The 20,706-nt window shown below is 37.6% G+C and overlaps 1 protein-coding gene across 1 annotated transcript in view; it reads right to left on the reverse strand.

Moving 5' to 3' along the window:
* Positions 1-697: 697 nt before the first annotated feature.
* FBXO10 (F-box protein 10) overlaps positions 698-20,706 on the reverse strand; it is a 144,633-nt gene continuing 124,624 nt past the window's right edge. Inside the window, exons 10-12 of the mRNA XM_089670912.1 lie at positions 16,333-16,643; positions 11,585-11,766; positions 698-5,545 (exon numbers count right to left, since the gene is read on the reverse strand). Coding sequence (XP_089527038.1) covers positions 5,368-5,545; positions 11,585-11,766; positions 16,333-16,643 — 671 coding nt within the window. The 3' untranslated portion in view covers positions 698-5,367. The remainder of the gene's footprint in view (positions 5,546-11,584; positions 11,767-16,332; positions 16,644-20,706) is intronic.

The raw sequence follows: 20,706 nt of genomic DNA on the forward strand, positions 1-20,706 counted from the left end.
GAAACCAATCAGCTTCTAACCTCAGCTTGTTCAATGAAGCTTTGGCAATGAAACCTGGAAGCTGATTGGTTTCTATGCAGAAGGGAGTCTGATTTTGGACTCTCCAGCTTTAGTAAATAAACCCCATTGTGTCCAAACAAATAATGGTCACCCTTGTCTTGTGCCTCTTTGTGTATTAGGTGGAGATAGTCTTTCACTTCCCTGTCCCAAGCAGAATACAGAGAATGAGAGTGAACTCCAAACATACAGCAATAAAAAAAATTGTTCCTTGCTAAGTGCTAACACTTTCTGTGTCTTGGTTGGAAAGATTACTCTCACTTCCTGTCTTGATAACCACATGGGAAACGAAGAGAAGCTACCCAGTGGGGTCACAAATGACACTTAAAAATAATTAAAAAAAAAAAAAAAAAATAATGCTGTGATCCTCAGTTGGAGTGTGAAAGGCAGAGGACTAGTGATCATTTTAGGACTTTCTAAAAGATTGGGTGTGCAGGGGATATGGGAGTTTCAGGTTCTGAGTCTTGTTTGGTTAAGTGATCAGGCATGACAGGTGTCATTGGGCCAATGTGAATTAGTGACATCACAGGTATATGCCTATTACAGCATTAAATATGGGACCCCCACTATGCAGATGAATTCACACACATCCAACATTTATCCATTTCTGTTACACAAAAACGTAAACTGTAACAAAGCATATAAAATAAATCTTTATTGTATTTGTTTGTCTCATATATACAGTTTTCACAAATCTACTGATAGAAAAAGAACATAGCAAAATGATATTCATACGATGTACATGTCAGATGCAGATTTCTGCATAATTGTAATGTTCTATATAGGAAAGAAAAAAAAGACTAAAGCTTAATGCATGTGTATAGCCAGCCTGAATGTTTAATTGCAAGTTTACAGTGCATGAGTCTTATTTATTTGGATCTTTCTGCCTTGTGGAAATGTACAGTTCAGGACTATTACAGCCAAGGACTACCAGACTGTTGTAAAATCAAAGAATATGAATATTTCCTCATTAGTGGATTAAATTGGTTTGGGATTTGGTATGTGATGTAAACCAAAAGCCTTTAATTTGCCTGAAAACATGTATGCTAGCTGAACTTTCCATGAAAAGCATACAGTCTTATAATTATGTTTGGAGATTTTTTTAAGATGATAAAAATGTTGCTGTGAATATTATTTGATGAAGATGGACTTATGTTTATCATATTAGGCAAAATATACTTGCATTAAAATAGAGGCTTCTTAGCAAAATCATAGACTTTATTGAACGTTTCCACATATTATGCTTAACATATACACATTACGGTTAAAGCACAGAGACCTTATCTGCATAATGTTCATAATATGCCTGTTCTTAAAATTACTGATGAAATATATTTAAAGTGTAAAATTGTTCATAACTAGTAAAGGCATCCACTTTGTGGTTGGGAGTAGGATATGCATTGATTCATTTATTTATATTACTGTGGCATCTTGCACTTCCTATTACTGATATCTATAGTGATAGGCTGCATTCTGTATACGCTTTGCTTAGGTGAACAGTTAGCATCAGCTTTTAAATTGATATTAAAGGCAATTAAAAACAAACATGTCATACCTGCTCTGTGTAGTGGTTTTGCACACAGCAGCCCCAGTCCTCCTCTTCTTGAGTCCCAAGCCGGTGCTCCTGGCCCCTCCCCCTTGCCAAGCTGCTTGCTCTGGGGGTACCCAAGCAAGCTTGCTCCTGAACTGCTGCTTTGTGTGTCCATTCACACACAGGGCTGTGACTCAGCCCTTTCTCTCTTCCCACTGGCTGTGATTGAAGCAGCAGGAGCCATTGGCTCAGGTAAGTATTAGGGGTGCTGGGGGGATGCTTCACACAGCAGGTTTTTTACCTTCATGCATAGAATACATGAAGCTAAAAAACCTTGTACCTTTACAACCACTTTAATGAACTACATATGCACCTTAACTGAAGGACATCGCTCAAATGAACTAAAGAAAATACATGGGTGGACATGGTTCTTAAAAATAAGAACTGACAATAATTATATATTGAGATCCAAAATAATATTTACAAAGGGCTGAATTAGCTTCATCACAAATATCCCACCTGATGACAGTTGCTTCTAACACCTTGTTCAAATGAGTGTCAGCAGTACATATAATAAAGGAGTGTGTACAGCAAGAGTTTACAAAGCTTTCTGCCGGCTTTGGGCAGCTTTTTAGAAGCTTATGAAGCAACCGTCAGATCCAGTGCCAGTTTGAGGATGGTAAACACTGATCTATATGGGACTACCATTGTCATTTTTTGAAGCCAGTTAAACAAACTGCTAGCAGGCATTAGTAAGCTTTGGCACTACTTGCTTGTTGAAGTGTTCAGCAGTTTGAATAATGGCACGTTCAGCGCTCCTATCAGAATTAATGTTTAACATTCTCAAACTAAAAGTATTTAAAGCTTTAACAAACCTGCCAGAAAGCTTTGAAAATGCTTTGTAATAGTTTGCAGAACATAATGCTTTCATACAAGCTAAAGTCCAAGTGAACAAGGCCTACTTTGTAGCAATGAATTGATTATTTCTAACTATGGTAACATGAGCACATATCTATACATGCTAGATTATAGCTAAACCTATACCATAAAGGGCTGTGTAAAAAGTATACAGTTTGGGGTAGATATAGTAACAGAATGACAAGCGAACTGACCAGTCTATTCAGCAGGAATTGTGGTATGATAACATGGATGACTGTTTCCTATATGTATACATATAGAATTTATGGCACATAGATCACCACGGGAACAACCATTTTACCAAAGTATTTTTGTTTTACCAAAGTATTTTAGAACATCTTACTGTAAAGATCCATTTATGAGCTTCACACCTTGACTTAAGGGATATTTAACTCTGTTTTAAGCCCTTTCAGCAGCTGATTCAATTGTTTACTGAGCATGCAGCTTCTTCTTTTAATCCTTGCTCTGTGTTCCGGTTTAGACTCATGCTATGACCACTGCCCCAGATTCCTGTTTTAGTGCAACTCCTTTTTAATTTTAGCCTCCTAAAGGGCCACCCCTGCATATAGTGACTAGAGATGTGTCTCCCTACACTGTGTGCATCCATAGAAACACACAGCACCATAGTCTAGGATGGCAAAACACTCCCTTGCCCCTGCCTTCTTTCCCCTCTCAGCTAACAGATGGACTCAGACTGCATTGTCCTGTTCAGACTGGAAGTTCATGGAAACGACACTGGGAAAACAGGAGCCTGAACGCTGTAAACTACAAGTGCTAGGCAGGGGTGTCAAACTGGCAGCCCTCCAGATGTTGCGAAACTACAAGTCCCATCATGCCTCTGCCTTTGGGAGTCAAGTTTGCAACTGGGAATCTTGCAATGCCTCATGGAACTTGTAGTTTTGACAATAGCTGGAGGGCCAACAGTTTGACACCTGTGTGCTAGGGTAACGATTTTAATAAACAGTTTACTAGGGAATGTTTATTTTATTGTGCTAAATGTGTTAAGCAAAGAAAAACTGAGTGTTATTACTAGTTTAACCACTTGCCCTCCCGAAGATTTACCCCCCTTACTGACCAGACCATTTTTTGTGATACGGTGCTGTGTTACTTTAACTGACAATTGCATGGTCATGCAACGTTGTACATAAATTAAATGTATGTACTTTTTTCCCCACAAATAGAACTTTCTTTCGGTGGTATTTGATCACCTCTGTAGTTTTTATTTATAAACAAAAAAAACCCGACAATTTTGAGAATTTATTTTTTTACTTTTGGCTATTAAACATATCAAATAAAAAAATTTTAAAAATCAAATTTCGTCATAAATTTAGGCCAAAATGTATTCTGCTACATGTGTTTGCTATAAAAAAAAAATCCCAATACATGTAAATGGATTGGTTTATGTGAAAGTTATATCGTCTACAAATGGCGGTATATATACTTGAATTTTTTATTTTTTTTTTAAACTAGTAATGACGGCGATTAGCAACTTGTAGGGGGACTGTAGGACTGCAGCGGGCATTCTGAAACTGGGTGGGAACTAACTAACTTCCACTGACATCCCAGTTACACTAATACTGTGATCAGTGCTAATAAAAAGCACTTACATTGTACTAATGACACTGGGCAGGAAGGGGTTAACAAGCTTTTTAAGGCTTTTTTTTTTTAAAGAGTTTTCTAAGAGCTAAGAGTAATATATAAATAGTGTTGCATCATGCTTGCACTCCAGTACTAGAGGGAGATGAATCTGCCAATATCTTTTTTTTTTTTTTGTTTTGCTTACTATACATAGGAAACCTCAGTAAAACTGTATGAAAACTTCATATGAAATGCACTGTCTTTATTACTGGCTAACTTCTAGTTTATTATATTTAAAGATCTCCTTGGCAAAGAAGCCTAGCCTGCCAGGATTCTTCTGTCATTTTGTGTGTTTAAAATAAATGCTGTAGCACTGTTAACATATCAAATTAATAATGAAACACATAAAGATTATAGGTTTAGAAAATATGGAGGCTGCCATTGCACTGTTTCTGAAATAGCCAGTTGCCTTGCTGTTTGGCAGATCTATTATCTTCAATAAACTCTTAACCACTGACTCAAATCAAATACATGCTGTCATGCTTATGCTGAGTTAGTGACTCCAAAGTACTGAGGCCAGAGACAGCCCAGCAAGTAGCATTTTTTAGGTGGAGATCAGCAATGGCAGCTCCTTTATTTATATCAATATGATTTTCCTTTAGGAAACCTGTGTGCTTTAGTGTGACATCATCTCTTCCGAAATGTTTAGACCAGGGTTTCTCAACTTTTTTTCATTCAAGGCATCCTTTAAAACGATATGCAATCTCAAAGGCACCCCATTCTGTCATGTAAAAAACGAAATGTATAGTTTTACATAATGCAAGGGCATTCACACATGCAGGGCACCCAACATTAGAAGTGATTTATTTTTTGAAAGCAAATATACCTTTATACACTGGTACTGAATGTTATTCCAGTGTTTGTCTTCTCCCCAAGTTTCTCCCCCTCATGCTGCTAACGTGACTCTGGTGATAATGGAGATCGGCAAACACAAGCACGTTGTGCAGGCACCCGATGTGCTCATTAGGATATTAGGGGCTGACCTGCAAGGTTCTATTGCTGCACAATAAAAACCTGGGACTTTGTGTGGTAAAAAAGCAGGCTTAATCCACTTGCTTACTTGTTAATAATTGTGGGGCATTGTAGGGAACATTTTAGGCATTTTTCCACAGCACCGTGGTTAAGAAAGGCTGGTCTAGACCACTTCTCATTGACAAAGTTTCTCCCCCATGGAATGTATTTCAGAATCCAGATGAAACAGCAAGGTCAATATAGCTCTGCAGTCAAAGGATCGTACAGAAGATGCTGCCATTGTTGTGACAACGTCCTTCCACTCTTGCGGCAATCCTGGTGGTGACAGTGTTAACCCTCTGACTGCTTTGTGTGCTAGAGACTCCTCTTGTACACCCTTCAATGTATGGCCTTGCTGGTGGGTTCTCCAGTTTCCATGTAACATCCGACCTGGAATATAACATTTTCCATGTTTAACAACTGTTATTGATTATAGGGAAAAACTCAGGTTACAAATGTTGTCTCCTGGTGGCATGGGTCTAGCTCTCATCCAAAACACTAAAAGGGCAAGCTTCAATTCCATTATTAATTAAAAACAAAAAATATTCAAAAATTTCCAGATGGGGAAAGAAACAAATGTTATTTTTTTGACCATCACTTTATTGTGTAAGATTTGTCAGCCGTTACATTGTATTGTAGTTCAATACAATGTCTTAACTTTTATACTGTATGTATACTTTGTCGTTATGTGCAATCCCTGTTATCCAAATTCTTCTAACTAAATAATTAAATGAATAATGAAAGAAAGAAATAAGACACCAAACTTTAATTTTGCTACACATATATCATTGTAACCTATGGTTTATAGGTGGGGTTCAGTTAACTGAATACCACCTCTAAACCATAGGTTACATTGATACATTATATGTGTAGCAAAATAAAAGTTTGGTGTCTTATTTCTTTCTTTCATTATTCAATTATTTAGTTAGAAATTATTCTAATTTAAGTTTTTGGGTTAGGTTGAGATTAAGTATTAGGGTAGGGAGTTGGGTCACATTGATCCGAAAGTTGAACAACAAGCAAACAACTAAACACACAGCTAAAATAAATAAATCTGATAAGCTTTACCTGCAAAACCATTGTAATTTTTTGAAGCCAGTAACAGAAACAACCCTGCTTCACAGTGTGGCAAGATGATGCAACCCCTAGAGATCTGTCTTCAGACTACACTGCAGCTGAGCAAAACAGCCTGCTCTGAGACCGAACTGCATTGACAGAAACAGCTAAGAAAAGGTACCTAAAACTGTTCTGCCTTTTTTTTTTTTACTGTCCAGTCAAAAATATCAAGTCATTGATGAGATCAACATTCTACCCTCTTCTCCTGTCCAAAAAACATCCAATATCCTATGTAGAACTCACTTGTGGGTGCAGCAGAGTCTGACTGGCCTACATGGATACCCCTCAACCAGTTTAAATGCTGGAGGAGACTGATATCAAGACAGCTTTAGGTACCTTTTTTGCAGCTTATGAATATACAGCTAATTAATATAAATACAGTTCATTTAAACAAAGCTTACCCCACTAAGAAAGTATCGCACATGCACAAGTAATAAAAAAACAATGAGGATAATTTACAAAAGCAGTTGAGGATCTTCACATTAAATTGTTGGAAGATTCACTTCAAATATCCAGGAACAGCAAGTTCGTGTTTACTTATTTCATCTACACATGATTAGGTTTTCAAAGTGCACAAACATTTTCTTTGCATATAATTAGATAATTTAATTGAATATTCATCAGTTTTGCTATGTAAAGAGTCTCAAGTTTTTTTAACCACTTTCTGCCTGCAATGCACTGCAGATGGGCAGCCACTGTTGGCAAATCGACTTACCCATACATCGCTGCCCACTTACGGGTTATTATTATTATACAGTATTTATAAAGCGCCAATAGTTCGCTCAGCGCTGCGCCCCCCCCCCCGGCTGCCACCTGCAGTAATTGTGCCCCGCAGGAGCCTGTCCGCAAGTCCCGGCCAATAATTCACAGCTGGGACCTGCTGATTAGCTGTGCACGTGCACAATCACAGCCCAGAGCTCTGTGTTGACAATCAACACAGATCTCTGTACAGAGGGAATGATGTGTTTCTCATCCCTGCTTTGAAGGGATGAGAAAAATAGAGATCTATTAGTAAGAGAAGCACACTTTACACACATTACACAGTTAGGCACACATTAAACCCCTTGATTGCCCTAGATGTTAACCACTTCCCAGCCAGTGTCATTAGTACAGAGACTGTGTATAGTATTATCGGTGATCACCAGTGTTAAATTCATTGCCGAAAATATTTTCATAATTTTTGTCAGCGCCATGTTTTCAGTGATGAAAACTAAATGAAAATCAATTTGAATTTTCATCAGTTGACAAACTATGAAAAAAAAGTTAACAAACAAAAACTAAATGAAACTGTAAGGGAGGGACGTTTACCCATGTGAGCTTCTGTTTTCCTCTGAGCCCTGCCTGTAAAGCCTGCAAACCACGTGGGGAGTGTTCCCCTCCCAGCAAGGTAGCAGTGGTTAGTGGCGTTCTTAGCATTGTGCATTACAGCCTCCCCAGACCATGCAATTCTCTGCCCGCACCCTGTGCACTCCCATGAATAATAACAGGTTACTCAATTTTTACTCCAGGAGTACATAAGTTTGCCAATTCTAAAGAAATGCTTAAATAATGCTTTACTATGTAAATCAACCCATTATTATTATTATACAGTATTTATATAGCGCTAAAAGGTTTGCTCAGCGCTGTACATTATAGTGGGGGACAGAACATGAGACAATACAGTAACAAAACAAAACACGAGGGGGTCAAGGGCCCTGCTCTTTCAAGCTTACAATCTAATTAGATTTGAGTTGACTATAATGTAGTGGAGATTTTAGTTGACAAAAATGTACTGGAGATTTTAGTCAACTAAAATATGACTAAAACTAAAACAATTCTAATAACTAAAATACGACTAAAACTAAAATGACATTTTAGTCAAAAGACTATATCTAAAACTAAATCGAAATTTGATGTCAAAATAACACTGCTGATCACTGTAAGGATGTCACTGGTCATGACACTACCTGCAGTGAGCTTACATGTCATGCTTGTGTGGGTTCACTCCCACACTCCAAAGATATAATGAAATATTATTTGGCTTTGTCTAAAAAAAAAACAAAAAAAAACCTAGTATGATATTCGACTGATGTGAATGTATAATATGTATATATGAAGCGCTGCGTAAATTGACAGCACTATATAAGTACCTGTAATAAACCTGTAATACTAAGCACGATTGCGATGATTACCTCAACATCTGCCCCAACAGCAGATAAAGCACTTTAACCACTTGAGCTCCAGAGGATTTACCCCCCTTAATGACCAGGCCTCTTTTTGCTACTCGGCGCTGCACTAATTCAACTGATAATTGCGCGGTCATGCAATGCTGCACCCAAACGAAATTTACGTCCTTTTTTTCACACAAATACAGCTTTCTTTCGGTGTAATTTGATCACCTGTGCGCTTTTTATTTTTCACGCTATAAACAAAAAAAGGCAAAAATTTTTGAAGAAAAACAATATTTTTTATTTTCAGCTATAAGAAATATATAGTAAACTCAAAGTTGGTTATAAATTTAGGCCAAAATGTATTCTGCTACATGTTTTTGGTAAAAAAAATCCCAAGAAGTGTATATTGATTGCTTTTTGTGGACATTATAGCGTCTACAAACTATGGTATAAATACTGCAATTTACGCCATTTTTCTGCTATACAGCGCTGTGCTAGTTTAACGGACAATTGCGCGGTCATGCCATATGGTACATAAATGAAATTTACATCCTTTTTTTCCCCAAAAATTGAGCTTTCTTTCGGTGGTATTTGATCGCCTGTTCGGTTTTTATTTTTTGCGCTATAAAAAAAAAAGGCTGACAATTTTGAGGAAAAAAAACAATATTTTGGACTTTTTGCTATAAAACATGTCCAGTAAAAAAAAAATGCAAAAATCAAATTTAGTCATAAATTTCTGCCAAAATGCATTCTGCGACATGTCTTTGCTGAAAAAAAAACCCAATACGTGTAAATTAATTGGTTTACGTGAAAGTTATAGCGTTTACAAATGGCGGGAAAGATACTGGGATTTTTAGGTTTTTTTTTATACTAATAATGGCGGCGATAAGCGAATTATGGCGGCGATCAGGGACTTATGGCAGCAACCAGCGACTTATGGCGGGACTGCAGCGGACATTCTGACATTGGGGGTACTGACTTGGGGTCACTGACATCCCCAAAAACACTAATACAGTGATCAGTGCAAAAAAAAAAAAAACTGACACTGTACTAATGGCAATAGGGAGGAAGGGGTTAACTTTATTTTGCAGGGAAGGGTTATAGGAGTGAGGGGAGTGTTATACTAGGGGGCGGGGGTGTGTACTGGGCGGGACAAGGCTGATCGAGAAAGAGAAACTGTTCTTTCTTGATCAGCTCATCCTCGAGCTGACAGGGAAGTGACAGACAGCACAGCTACTGCAGCTGTGCTCTCTGTCACTGCTTGCCGCCGATCGCCGGGACATAGCCGCTAAGGAGCGGCTGTGACCCGGCGACTGACATCTGCGGCGGTGATCCGCGGGACAAATAGGGCGGCAGCGCGCCTCACGCGCACCCCCTATTTGTTTACAAAACACGCGTTTTAAAACGTGGTTTTGCCTGTGAGTGCCGCCCTGCCGCCGTATATGTACAGTGGCTGGGCGGCATGCGGTTAAGTGGAATTTATCAAAACTTGAGCAGCCAGAATTTGGTGCATTTGCAAAGCTGAACTGAGCAAGCTAAAGGCAGACATTGATTGGTTGCCATGCACGGCTGCTCCAGATTCTGTCTGCTCTAGTTTTGATAAATTCCCCTCTTTGAGTCTCCAGAAAGAAAAGTGCTATAGAAACAAAAATTCATTTTAAACCTATAGTTTAAATAGTATAACTTTTAGGTTGATCTGAACTGCTTTTATAGTATCTATGTAAAAATATGCTTGGTTTAACCGTTTCAATACCGTGCAATTTTACACCTCCTGCCCAGGCCATTTTTCACGTTTCAGCGCTCTCACACTTTGAATGACAATTGCGCGGTCATACAACATTGTACCCAAACTAAAATTTTATCATTTTCTTCACACAACTAGAGCTTTCTTTTTGTGGTATTTAATCACCGCTGGGGTTTTTATTTTTTGCTAAATTAACAAAAAAAGACCAAAAATTTTGAAAAAAAACACATTTTTCTTTGTTTCTGTTATAAAAGTTTACAAATAAATAATTGTTCTTCATAAATTTAGGCCGAGATGTATTCTGCTACATGTCTTTGGTGAAAATAACCCAAATTAGGATGTATTATTTAGTTTGTAGGAAAGTTATAGAGTTCACAAACTATGGTATAGATCTGAATATTGATCAATCCTGAAGTACTGACAGCCAATCTAATTTCTTGAGGTCCAAGAATGTCAGAACAGTACAGATATCCCCAAATGACCCCTTTTTGCAGAGTAGACAGTCCGACGTACTTCATAAGAGGCATGGCGAGTTTTTTGAAGTTGTATTTTTTTGTCATAATTTTTCGGAAAATGAAAAAATTAAAAAAATTATTTTCACTATTTTTTTTTTTTACATACTGTCACCAGTGCAGTACAGCGTCATCATATAACTGGCATGGCGGTGAACAGGGACACTGACTGGTGACAGTATGAAAAAAAAAATATATATATTTTTTTTATTTTTTTATTATATTTAATTTTTTATTACATTTTTTTTTATTTTTTTTAAGATTTTTTTTTCATATTTTACTATGACCAAAGTAGTACAATGTTACCATAGTAACTACTTTGGGGAAGTGATCAGTATTTTTTTTTTTTTTTTTTTTACACAATTTGCTTATAGCAAAGAGTTACTTTGCTATAAGCAAGCATTTACCTGAATAAAATCGATTCATTCAGCCTTTTTTTTTGTGCTTAGCTGTGATTTGGTCACAGCTAATCACATGACATGTGCATGTGATTAGCTGTGACCATTCACAGCTAGGCACTAGTATACAATGGATGGCGTCATGAATGAAGCCATCCATTGTATACAACTGTCATGTGACCTGCTGTGATTGGTCACAGCAGGTCACATGGTACCAGCAACGGGAGCCGGTACTCAGATCTGTCATCGGCCGTGTCCTAGGTGCACGGCCGGTGACAGATCGCACTGCTGCGCCGCTCTGCATTAGCGCAAACTGCGCATGTGCGGGAGCACGCCAAATGGCGTGCACCCGGAGTGCAGAGACACATTTGAGGCCGCCAAACGGCCATTGGCCGGGCGGCTACTGGTTAATCCTTTTCAATACTTCATATACATGATATAATAATTTATATTTCATACTTTCAAACTTTTTATACATTCATATACATACAATAATCTTATATACTAACTTTTTCTTAAAGGTGAGTAGTTTGTTGTGTTGGACGATGCAGTCCTCATTGTTGGACATCTGCTGCAAAATGTTTTGGCCATATTTCCCTTCATAGATGATATTTTCCTGTACAAGTCCTTTAGTTTGGTCAAGGAGAGCTATTCCATAGTCATGAAGTGACTGAATTCGGTTTCGGGTCACCTACAAAACAGAAGCAAGATGCCAGTGTTTGACTGAAGGCAGTAGTCTAAAGATGAAGCTTTAGGATGTATAACAAGAAAGCCTTACACAGGGTCTGAAAGAAGCCCCTCCAGTTATGCACACACAGAACCTCTTCCTAATATCTATAAATCTCCTATTTACTAAGTAACAAAGGCTTACCCAACAACAAGGTAAACTTAAATGTTCACCTAGTGGTGTTCTAGTCATCTGGATACTTGAATGAGAGTAGAAAAAAAATCTATATTCCTTCTTTGAGGTATATACATATTTAGTGTTGGTAGCGTATAATGAAGCAGATGCACAACATAACACAGGGCTCCTGTTAAGGCATCAATTTTAACATTTAAGATAATGCACTTCTGTAATTATACACTGGAAGAATTCTTTCCTCTATTTTTTATCTCAGCAAAATTCTATTTGATCATTTCTATACGCTTCTAGATATAGAAAATCATACTGGAAAAAAACACTGATGTGGAATAGAGCTGTTGCCTTCAGGGAAATGTATAACATTTTTTGTAGTTATGCATGGGAAAGAAAACAGCTAGATGCAAGAAATCTTTTCATTGTTTGGTAATGGTTTAAAAACTTGTTTCTATGTACAGTATGGATGTATGCACACAGGGGCAGACATATTTGCCTATTACATTCAAAGGATTTAGTTCTTACTTGCCAGCCTTCAGCCTACATACCATACTGCTGCCTCTCACAATGCTAGTCTATGAATTGGCAAACTGGTAACAAGCCCTCCCTGCAGGACCGACATCTTATCTCAAAAGGTTTGAGATAAAGTAATTGCAAAATGACTGTTTGCTCCCTTTACATGGAAAATCTATAAATCTCTATATTTAGTCCATTAGAAAATATATAGAGTAGAAATTTTAAAATATAAAAGTTTCAGCAAAACTAACCTAAAGGTAAATATTGCAATAAAACATCAAAAATATGTACTAACATATAGTACACTATACTTTGCCTTTAAATATCTAATATCTCAATTTGGTATATCATTATCAGGTCTCCCTATGGGCCTGTTGACACCACTGTGATGTAGTGACATTCAGTAAAATGCACAGCTTATGCTATCGCACCATGTAAGCCGCAGAACTTTGCTGTGTGCTGGCCTGCAAAACAATGCAAAAGGACCCGAGGAGCACTAACAGCCAGTTCTGTTTGAATGAGCTGTAGCTGATACTGATTGCTTCACAGTGATATGCACTTGCATCACTTCAGTTTTCCACAGAAGAAAGTGGTTTGAATTCAAAGAACCGAGATAATGTCCTTAGCATGCAATATTGATCATCATTTTTGTCACTTATAGTACAGTTCTAAATCTTTTTTTATATCTTTTTATTTCAATCTGTTTGTTTTCTTTTTTAAAAAATACAGGTAGTACAAAAGTGAGAACAAATCGCTGTACATACACCATACAGTCAAGAAATCCTTCAAAAAAGGCAAAGCTGAGTGACATACAGACACACAGATCACAATAAAACCATAATAGGAGCTATCCCTTCACAGTGTAATAGTACTGTTAATAGTAGAGTATCATCTATGAACAAGCAACTTTGTTAAGAATTCTCAAACAGTGTAGTTCTCTCTTTGGGTTAAAACTGTAGGTGAATTGTTATATCAAATGAAGCATGGTGTAGTGTATATATAAGTCATAAAGAAACTAAAAACAGTATGAGTAAGATTTTCAGAAAACAGTTGATTTGGTGAAAGGAGAATAGGAAGAAGGAGAAAAAGTCGAGAGCAGTCAGGGTAACACCTCCCAGGCCTCATTCTTCTACATACAAATATTGTATCCATGGTTGCCATGTCTTATGGAACCTAGCCTGGTTATTGTGGATGGTGCAAGTCAATTAATCATGATATAATTTAGTTTTTGTTTGACATAGTCAAAAGTTACTTCTGATTGGTTCCAGCAACAAGCTATCCTTGTGGCTAGAATCATATAGGAAATCAAGAGTGAAGTGTTTTAAGTTAGACATTCATCCAGTTTATTAGAGAGCAATCTCTAGGATTCTGATAAGGTTCACACCTGTAACTGAACGGATTAAAGTAAATACTCTAATCCAGAACCTATTTTTTTTATATATTTGCAGCAATAAATATTAGTGGATATATTCATGCAAATGACATTGCAATAAGAATGGTGGTTGCAGTGCACCACCTCAAACATAACTTTCACAGCACCAGGCACTGAGAAATGTTACCAGTTTTGATAGTAGTGTAAAAGTCATCAGATCAGAATATTGACCTTTACATGTACAGTATTTTCTGGCGTATAAGACTACTTTTTATATCTAAAAATATACCCCAAAAATTGGGGGTCGTCTTATACGCGGGGTATAAAATGTGAACCTTGAGTTTGTTTGGGTCAAGCTGGCTGGATGTGTGGTAATACTGTACATACAGTATACCGTGCTGAGCCAAGCTGGCTCAAAACAAATGTCCCTATGACAGATTAATCTGTCAGCCCGCTGGATGTGTGGTATATACAGTATACTGAGCCAAGTGGTTTCAAAACGTACCTGTACATCCCTACTTTAATCAGCCCACTGGATGTGTGTATGTACAGTAGCTGCGGCTACATACAGTATATACTGGGCCAATCACGGCGAGTGATGTATTCTACTAAGGAATACAAAGCCTGCTCGGATTGGCTGAGTCAGAGAGGTGGGCTCATGTCACAACCTCAGCCAATCCGAGCAGGCTTTGTATTCATTAGTAGAATACATCGCTCGCCGTGACTGGCCCAGCGTATACTGTATGTAGCCACAGCTACCGTACATACACGTATCCAGCGGTTTGATTACCGTAGGGACGTACCGGTACGTTTTGAAACCGCTTGGCTCAGTGCAGTATACTGTATATACCGCACATCCAGCTGGCTGACAGATTAATCTGTTATAGGGGCATTTGTTTTGAGCCAGCTTGGCTCAGCGCGGTATACTGTATGTACATTACTGCACATCCAGCGGGCTGTATATATACTGTATACTGTATGTAGCCGAAGCTACCGTATTAACGCACATCCAGCGGTAACCATCTGATTTGGAATTTAATCCATATGACTGTCTTACAAATGTATCACAATATGTCATTCATGAAATTATGATGTCAGAGGATGAACATGAGGATTTTAAGTACCGGTAAGTCATAACCATTTCAATTAAAAAATCTGATGTTTTTAAATGGTGTTGCCTCGGAAGGGGGGTAGTCTTATACGGCGAGTATAGCCCAAAACCTATGTTTTAACTGGAAAATTAGGGGGTCGTCTTATACACCCAGTCGCCTTACACGCCGGAAAATACGGTAATTGAAAACAACTGTTTCCTTTAGAAAAATGTATGGAGACATATGAATTTAAAGGATAGATGCACTTTAAATTCTAATTTACAGTCACTCTCACCCTTCCACTATCATCATTACAATACATTCTATATAGGATCCATACCTTGCTGCTGGGTACAATAATCTTTTAGCAATAACTAGCCTGAAATTCACACCAATAGCTACTTAGACTGATAATAAAGAGGTGTACTGTGTTTCAAACAAGTACATTTATAATAAATGCATCTATGCACTATGAAGTTCATACTGCACAATGTTTATCCAATTATTGTACTCTAATGGTTTTGGTGTACAACACACACATGTATAATAGGATACTTAAAATACAATTATTTATTAGTCTTAAGAAGTCTGGTGTGGAATTGTTTACTTTTGTAATTAATTGAACTTGTTTTAAACCTTGCTTCTTTTCTTTTTTAATTTGTGGCCATTATGTCCGCATATTTACCCATTTTAGAGGCTGGTCCACAGATGCGACATCCTGTACTTGATTTGAGATATATTTAAAAAAAAGATTTGCCATACAGAATAATGGCAGTCAGCTGACTCAAGGGCTAAGGCACAGATGGGGTTTGCCAATATATGAAGTGAAGAGGTCCTGGGCTGCTTGCACAGACTAAAACATGGTTTGGAGAGGCAGAACAGGGGAACATTTGGGAGGTTAAAATGTAAAGCGCACTTTTTACTTATTATAGTGTGTCACTATTATATATAATTGAATATGGTAAAGGGCATTTAATTTAATATACAGAAAAAAACATACTGTACTACTAAAGGCACAATGTTGTTAAAGAACTCTCATGATCAAATATAGTACCTTCAAATTAAGGTTGAAGAAATTCTTTTTTTGCTTTTAACTACTAGAATGCTTTAGGTATCCAGAGGCAAGGCATCTTACTAAATAATCACTCTAGTATGCCTTTGGAAGTTAGTACCAAACTAATTTTACATCTATACAACATAACACTCTGAAGATACTGACTATAAAAGGCTAGCATGAAAACTTCCCACTGATCAACCTAAATAAAAAGAGTCTTCCCTATAGGTCTTTCAAAAAAGAAAAATACTTTATTGAGATTTTTTTTTTTTGCATCTCCTTTCCTTCACATCACTAGTTTTATTTATCTATGTCTGCTATTTCCAAATAAATAAAAGACATTAGACAAAAACTTGCAGTGTACTTACCTTCATGTCAGCAGTATGGATGAGCTGGATACCACAGCTACGGTTACCTATGATATCATTCTCTATGATTGTCCCATCTCCCTTGGAAGCGACACCATGGCTTCTATTGTCATAGACACCATTTCCCCTTAATTCCACTCTGCATCCTGTCTCTACATGGACACCGCTCAGTCTGTTGCATGAGATGCTGTTATTTCCAATTCGAACAAGTTGGTTACTTTGAAAAACAGCCACACCACTATCATGGTTGGCATGTATGGCATTTGCTATGATGTTCAGAGCTTCAGTACTTTTAATGTACAACCCAGCAGCTGAAAGATAAAATGGTTATAAGTTCCTTAGAGAACTATAATTAGGCTGGAAAATCAGGAAGATACTTACTGTATTTTACTAACTGTACTTACAGTATAACAAACCAAATTAGTATCATGAAAGGAAAAGTAATGCACAGTAACAAAATGCTGATGGCACTATAAATAATATTGGATTCAACTGGATTACTGTCCTGCTTCTTGTATTCATATTGTCACATGATGAGGTCTTCTCGGAACCAGTTCTATGTGTTTTTGGGACAAGGAGTCCCCCTTCTTCATGAGAAACAAAAATGGAGAAGATGAGGCTGCAGGGGATACTTAGGTGTGCTAAGTTAATACAGGCATCAAAATACATAGAGCCTGTGTACTAACCACTTGGTGACTTGGTGGAGATAAGTGTTATATGTATGGAGGTTCAGCTTTTTTTTTTCAAACTTAAGTTTACTGACACAAGGCAGTAACCATGACAGTTAACAGAAATGTATCCAGATACAAAGGCTAGAATCAGTGCAACATCAGAATATACAGGGCAAAAGACCATATAGAACATCCACAGTGGGACCATTTGGGCCAATATACCAATCCCGAGAGCAAGGCTTTATAAAAAGAAAGACAATACAGCCCGATAGCTAATTATATCATCAGACAAGGTCAGCATGCATATCCTGAACCACTTGAGCTCTGTATCCGCAAAACATGAAACAGTAAGTCCCTGGGGGGGATGGTACTGACTCACATTTTATTGTATATTATGAAATTAAAACAGATAGCAAAGACGAGTAAAAGAGAAGGAACTAGAGGTTCAGCTTTAAGTGAGGAGGCTTTGGTCAGCTATGTGCATGTGCTAATGTTAGCTGTCCTATTCAACCCCATGGTATACCCTGTGGCACTTCACCTTAGAAGCTTTGAAGGAACATCCAATAAGCATCAATCAGGTTCTCATAGTGCAGCTAAACTCCCTCTTTCCCCCCAAACACAGTAGTAGCAAAAAAACGTGAATACTTATATATGGCAGAGGATAAAACTTTTCCTCCCAGGGAAACTTTGCTCTGAATTCCAGAGTTTTCTATTCCTGGGCCTAATCAAAATGGTGATGAATTACTAAAGGAACAGACAATGTTTGCTTTGCAAAGTGAATGTTCACTGAGCTTAGTATATAAGATGATGTTTCAATCAACTAATCTGGCAAAAATCTATTTTTTTTCCTCTACACATGATTGGCTAGTCAAAGTAAACACCAGTTCACCTTAAATACTAGAATTCTTTGCAAAGTGAACATGCACTTTTGCAAGTAAACATTCACTTTGTAAAGTAAACCTCCTCTACTCCTTCAGTAAATAAACGCCACTTTCTGAGGCTCAGAGTACCATGTAAACTCTAATAACTGTGCTCGATAAGAAGGGTTGTGATGGCAGATAATTGAAGACATTGTGAAAAAAAAAAGTAAAATAGTATGTTAAAGTTGCCTGTCAAGGCCCCTTTGTAAGCATACATGTTTATGAACAGTATTTCCTGAGGGTGATTTAATTGTGCCTGCATGGTTTACTGGCACCTAAAAGTGTATATAAACCTTAACAATGAACATCTCTTTTTTTGTGGTTTGAATATACCTTTAAAAGCATTTTGTTATATCTATTTGATCTGTGCAAAAAAAAAATGTTGATCGTGTCAGAAATACATTGCTGTCCTTGGTCCTGTGCACACTTGTTATCTCAAGGAGTCTCATTAGCCCTCCCAGTTCTAATGTGGACTAAGTCTAGGTCCACACTATTGTGGGTGGCAGCAGGTGCGAGAACTGCCCTTGTTCCCGCACCCGCAACTAAAATACCCTACTCTTTAAAGATGCGCGGGGCTGCCATTCATTCTTAATGGCACCCTTACACATCTAACGCGTGTTTGTTTGGTCCGGGAACTATCAGGAAATCAAATGAATGGGTTGTCATGCCCAAGCAAACGTGGCTCATAGATCCGCAACATTGTGAACCTAGCCTTCAAATGTAATTTAGTGTCTATGTTGTGGTGAATAGCATAAAGGGAGGGTTTGAATAGTTTAGAAAAAGACAATTTGGCAGGGAGGACCCTGCTCAGTCCACAAAAATGCTGTGTGTTGTCAGCTCAAAACAGGACTAAAAACAGGACTTTGGAACGGAGCATATTTCTGACAGATGAACAGGTATTTTTCTGTACATGCAGGAACAAAACATGAGGAAATATGCGTGTACTGCAGATATGTACTGAATGTGTTTTTTTCCCCTAACAATATGTACACTTGAATGTAGAAGAAAATGATATTGACAGTAATGCCCCATTAATGAATACGCCTTTCCTGTTGTGACAATGTTATATGCTCTAAACAATATGGTGTTTATCTGTTTGCCAGTCTGTTAGTCTGTCCCTGTTTTTTTTTATCTCTTTCCTGCTATTGCATTTCATCTTGGATCATAGCAAGTGTGGGGGTGATATATTAGACACAAAATTATACATTAATAGGAGTCTGGCTTATTTTTGGGATAAAAAATAAATAAATAAAAAAATCAGTAGCATCAATGTTTTACAAATATTGTGCATTAAAATGCATGGTTTACAATCAAACTAAACTGCTGAATTATATGGTGATTTAACAAAAAAATCTTGTTTCCACATAGTCAGTTTTCCTTTGGCATCCAACAAAACACATCTTTGCCAGGATCACCTTTTCTTACAATGAATGTGTGAATACCATTTTCTATTCACAAAACTTGTGGAATATTAGTACATTAGTAAATTTGTCTTATGTCAGTAATGCTTTTTGATGGCTGTGTACACATTTGGGCAATTTACAAATGTGGCTCAATGTATGGCCTATCTAAAGTTGAACATACATGGAGCGAATTTTGGGTAGTTCCTGGTGAACTGCATGAAATTTGCTCAGTGGTTGCCCTGTCTTCCGCCTTCCACTCAACATCCCTCTGTTGAAAAATTGTCAGATGAACACCACCTACATCTAATCAGATGCAGCTGCTGTTCAGGTACAACGTCCATCCATCCATTCCTGTCATGAGACAAATTGAGGATTTTGTCCCCGACAGTGCCATCTAAAGGAGAAATATCACAATGTTCTTACTTTAAAGTGGTAGGATTGACAAAGGAATGTCCCAGGGTCGACCTATACCAGCCCATGTTTGTTGGAGACACTAAATCAGTCATCAAAATCTAGAAAAGTTCTGGGTACTAATATTTCAAGTTTCAATTACATTGCTAAAAGTGCTTTTGTGAATAGAAAATGGTATTCATACATTCAGTGGAAGAAAAGGTGATCCTAGCAAAGAAGTGTTGTGTTGGACGCCAAATGAAAAGTGACTCTGCAGAAACAAGCTTTTGCTAAATCACCATACAATTCTGCTGTTTAGTCTGATTGTAAACCATGCATTTTATTGCACAGTATACAGTATGTAAAGCATAGATGCTACTTAATTTTTTTAAAATTGATTTTTATCCTAAATGCAATCCACGCTCCTAATAATCTATATTCTTGTTTCTCATATATCACCCCCACACTTGCTATGATCCAAGTTGAAATGCAATAGCAAGAAAGAGATAAAAAAAACAGGAACAGACTAATAGACTAGCAAATGAATAAACAGCGACTCAGAGGGCCAGCTGTCAAAATACAATAGACCATCAGGGGGGATCCATGCTGTGTAGCATGGATGGAGGTATCTCCTATCTGAATATAGGAGATATGTATGGCCAGCTTTGCATTTAAAAATAACAGTGTCGTTACAAAGTGAATGTTTATAGCTGCAACAGTTTTTCTAGGGTGTATGAAAGTTTTACATTTTTATGGCAGAGTTGTGTTTCTTCCTATCAGTGATGAAGTACTGCTATGTCTAATCAAGATTTAGAAATGCTACTTTTCAATGTCACTGCCCATTCTTCTGTCTTGTTAAATTAGTGTACAAGTAGTCAGTCAGCAGTAGCACTGACACAATTCCCACAATGCAAACAGTGCATCTTGCCTTTCATTCCCTTCTATGTCACTGGTTTTGACCAATTCACCTTTGCACCTTACATATCAACC

Source organism: Staurois parvus, unplaced genomic scaffold, assembly GCF_062004578.1.
Source record: "Staurois parvus isolate SC_StPar_1 unplaced genomic scaffold, SC_StPar_1.0 ptg000096l, whole genome shotgun sequence".
Classification (NCBI taxonomy): Eukaryota; Metazoa; Chordata; class Amphibia; order Anura; family Ranidae; genus Staurois; species Staurois parvus.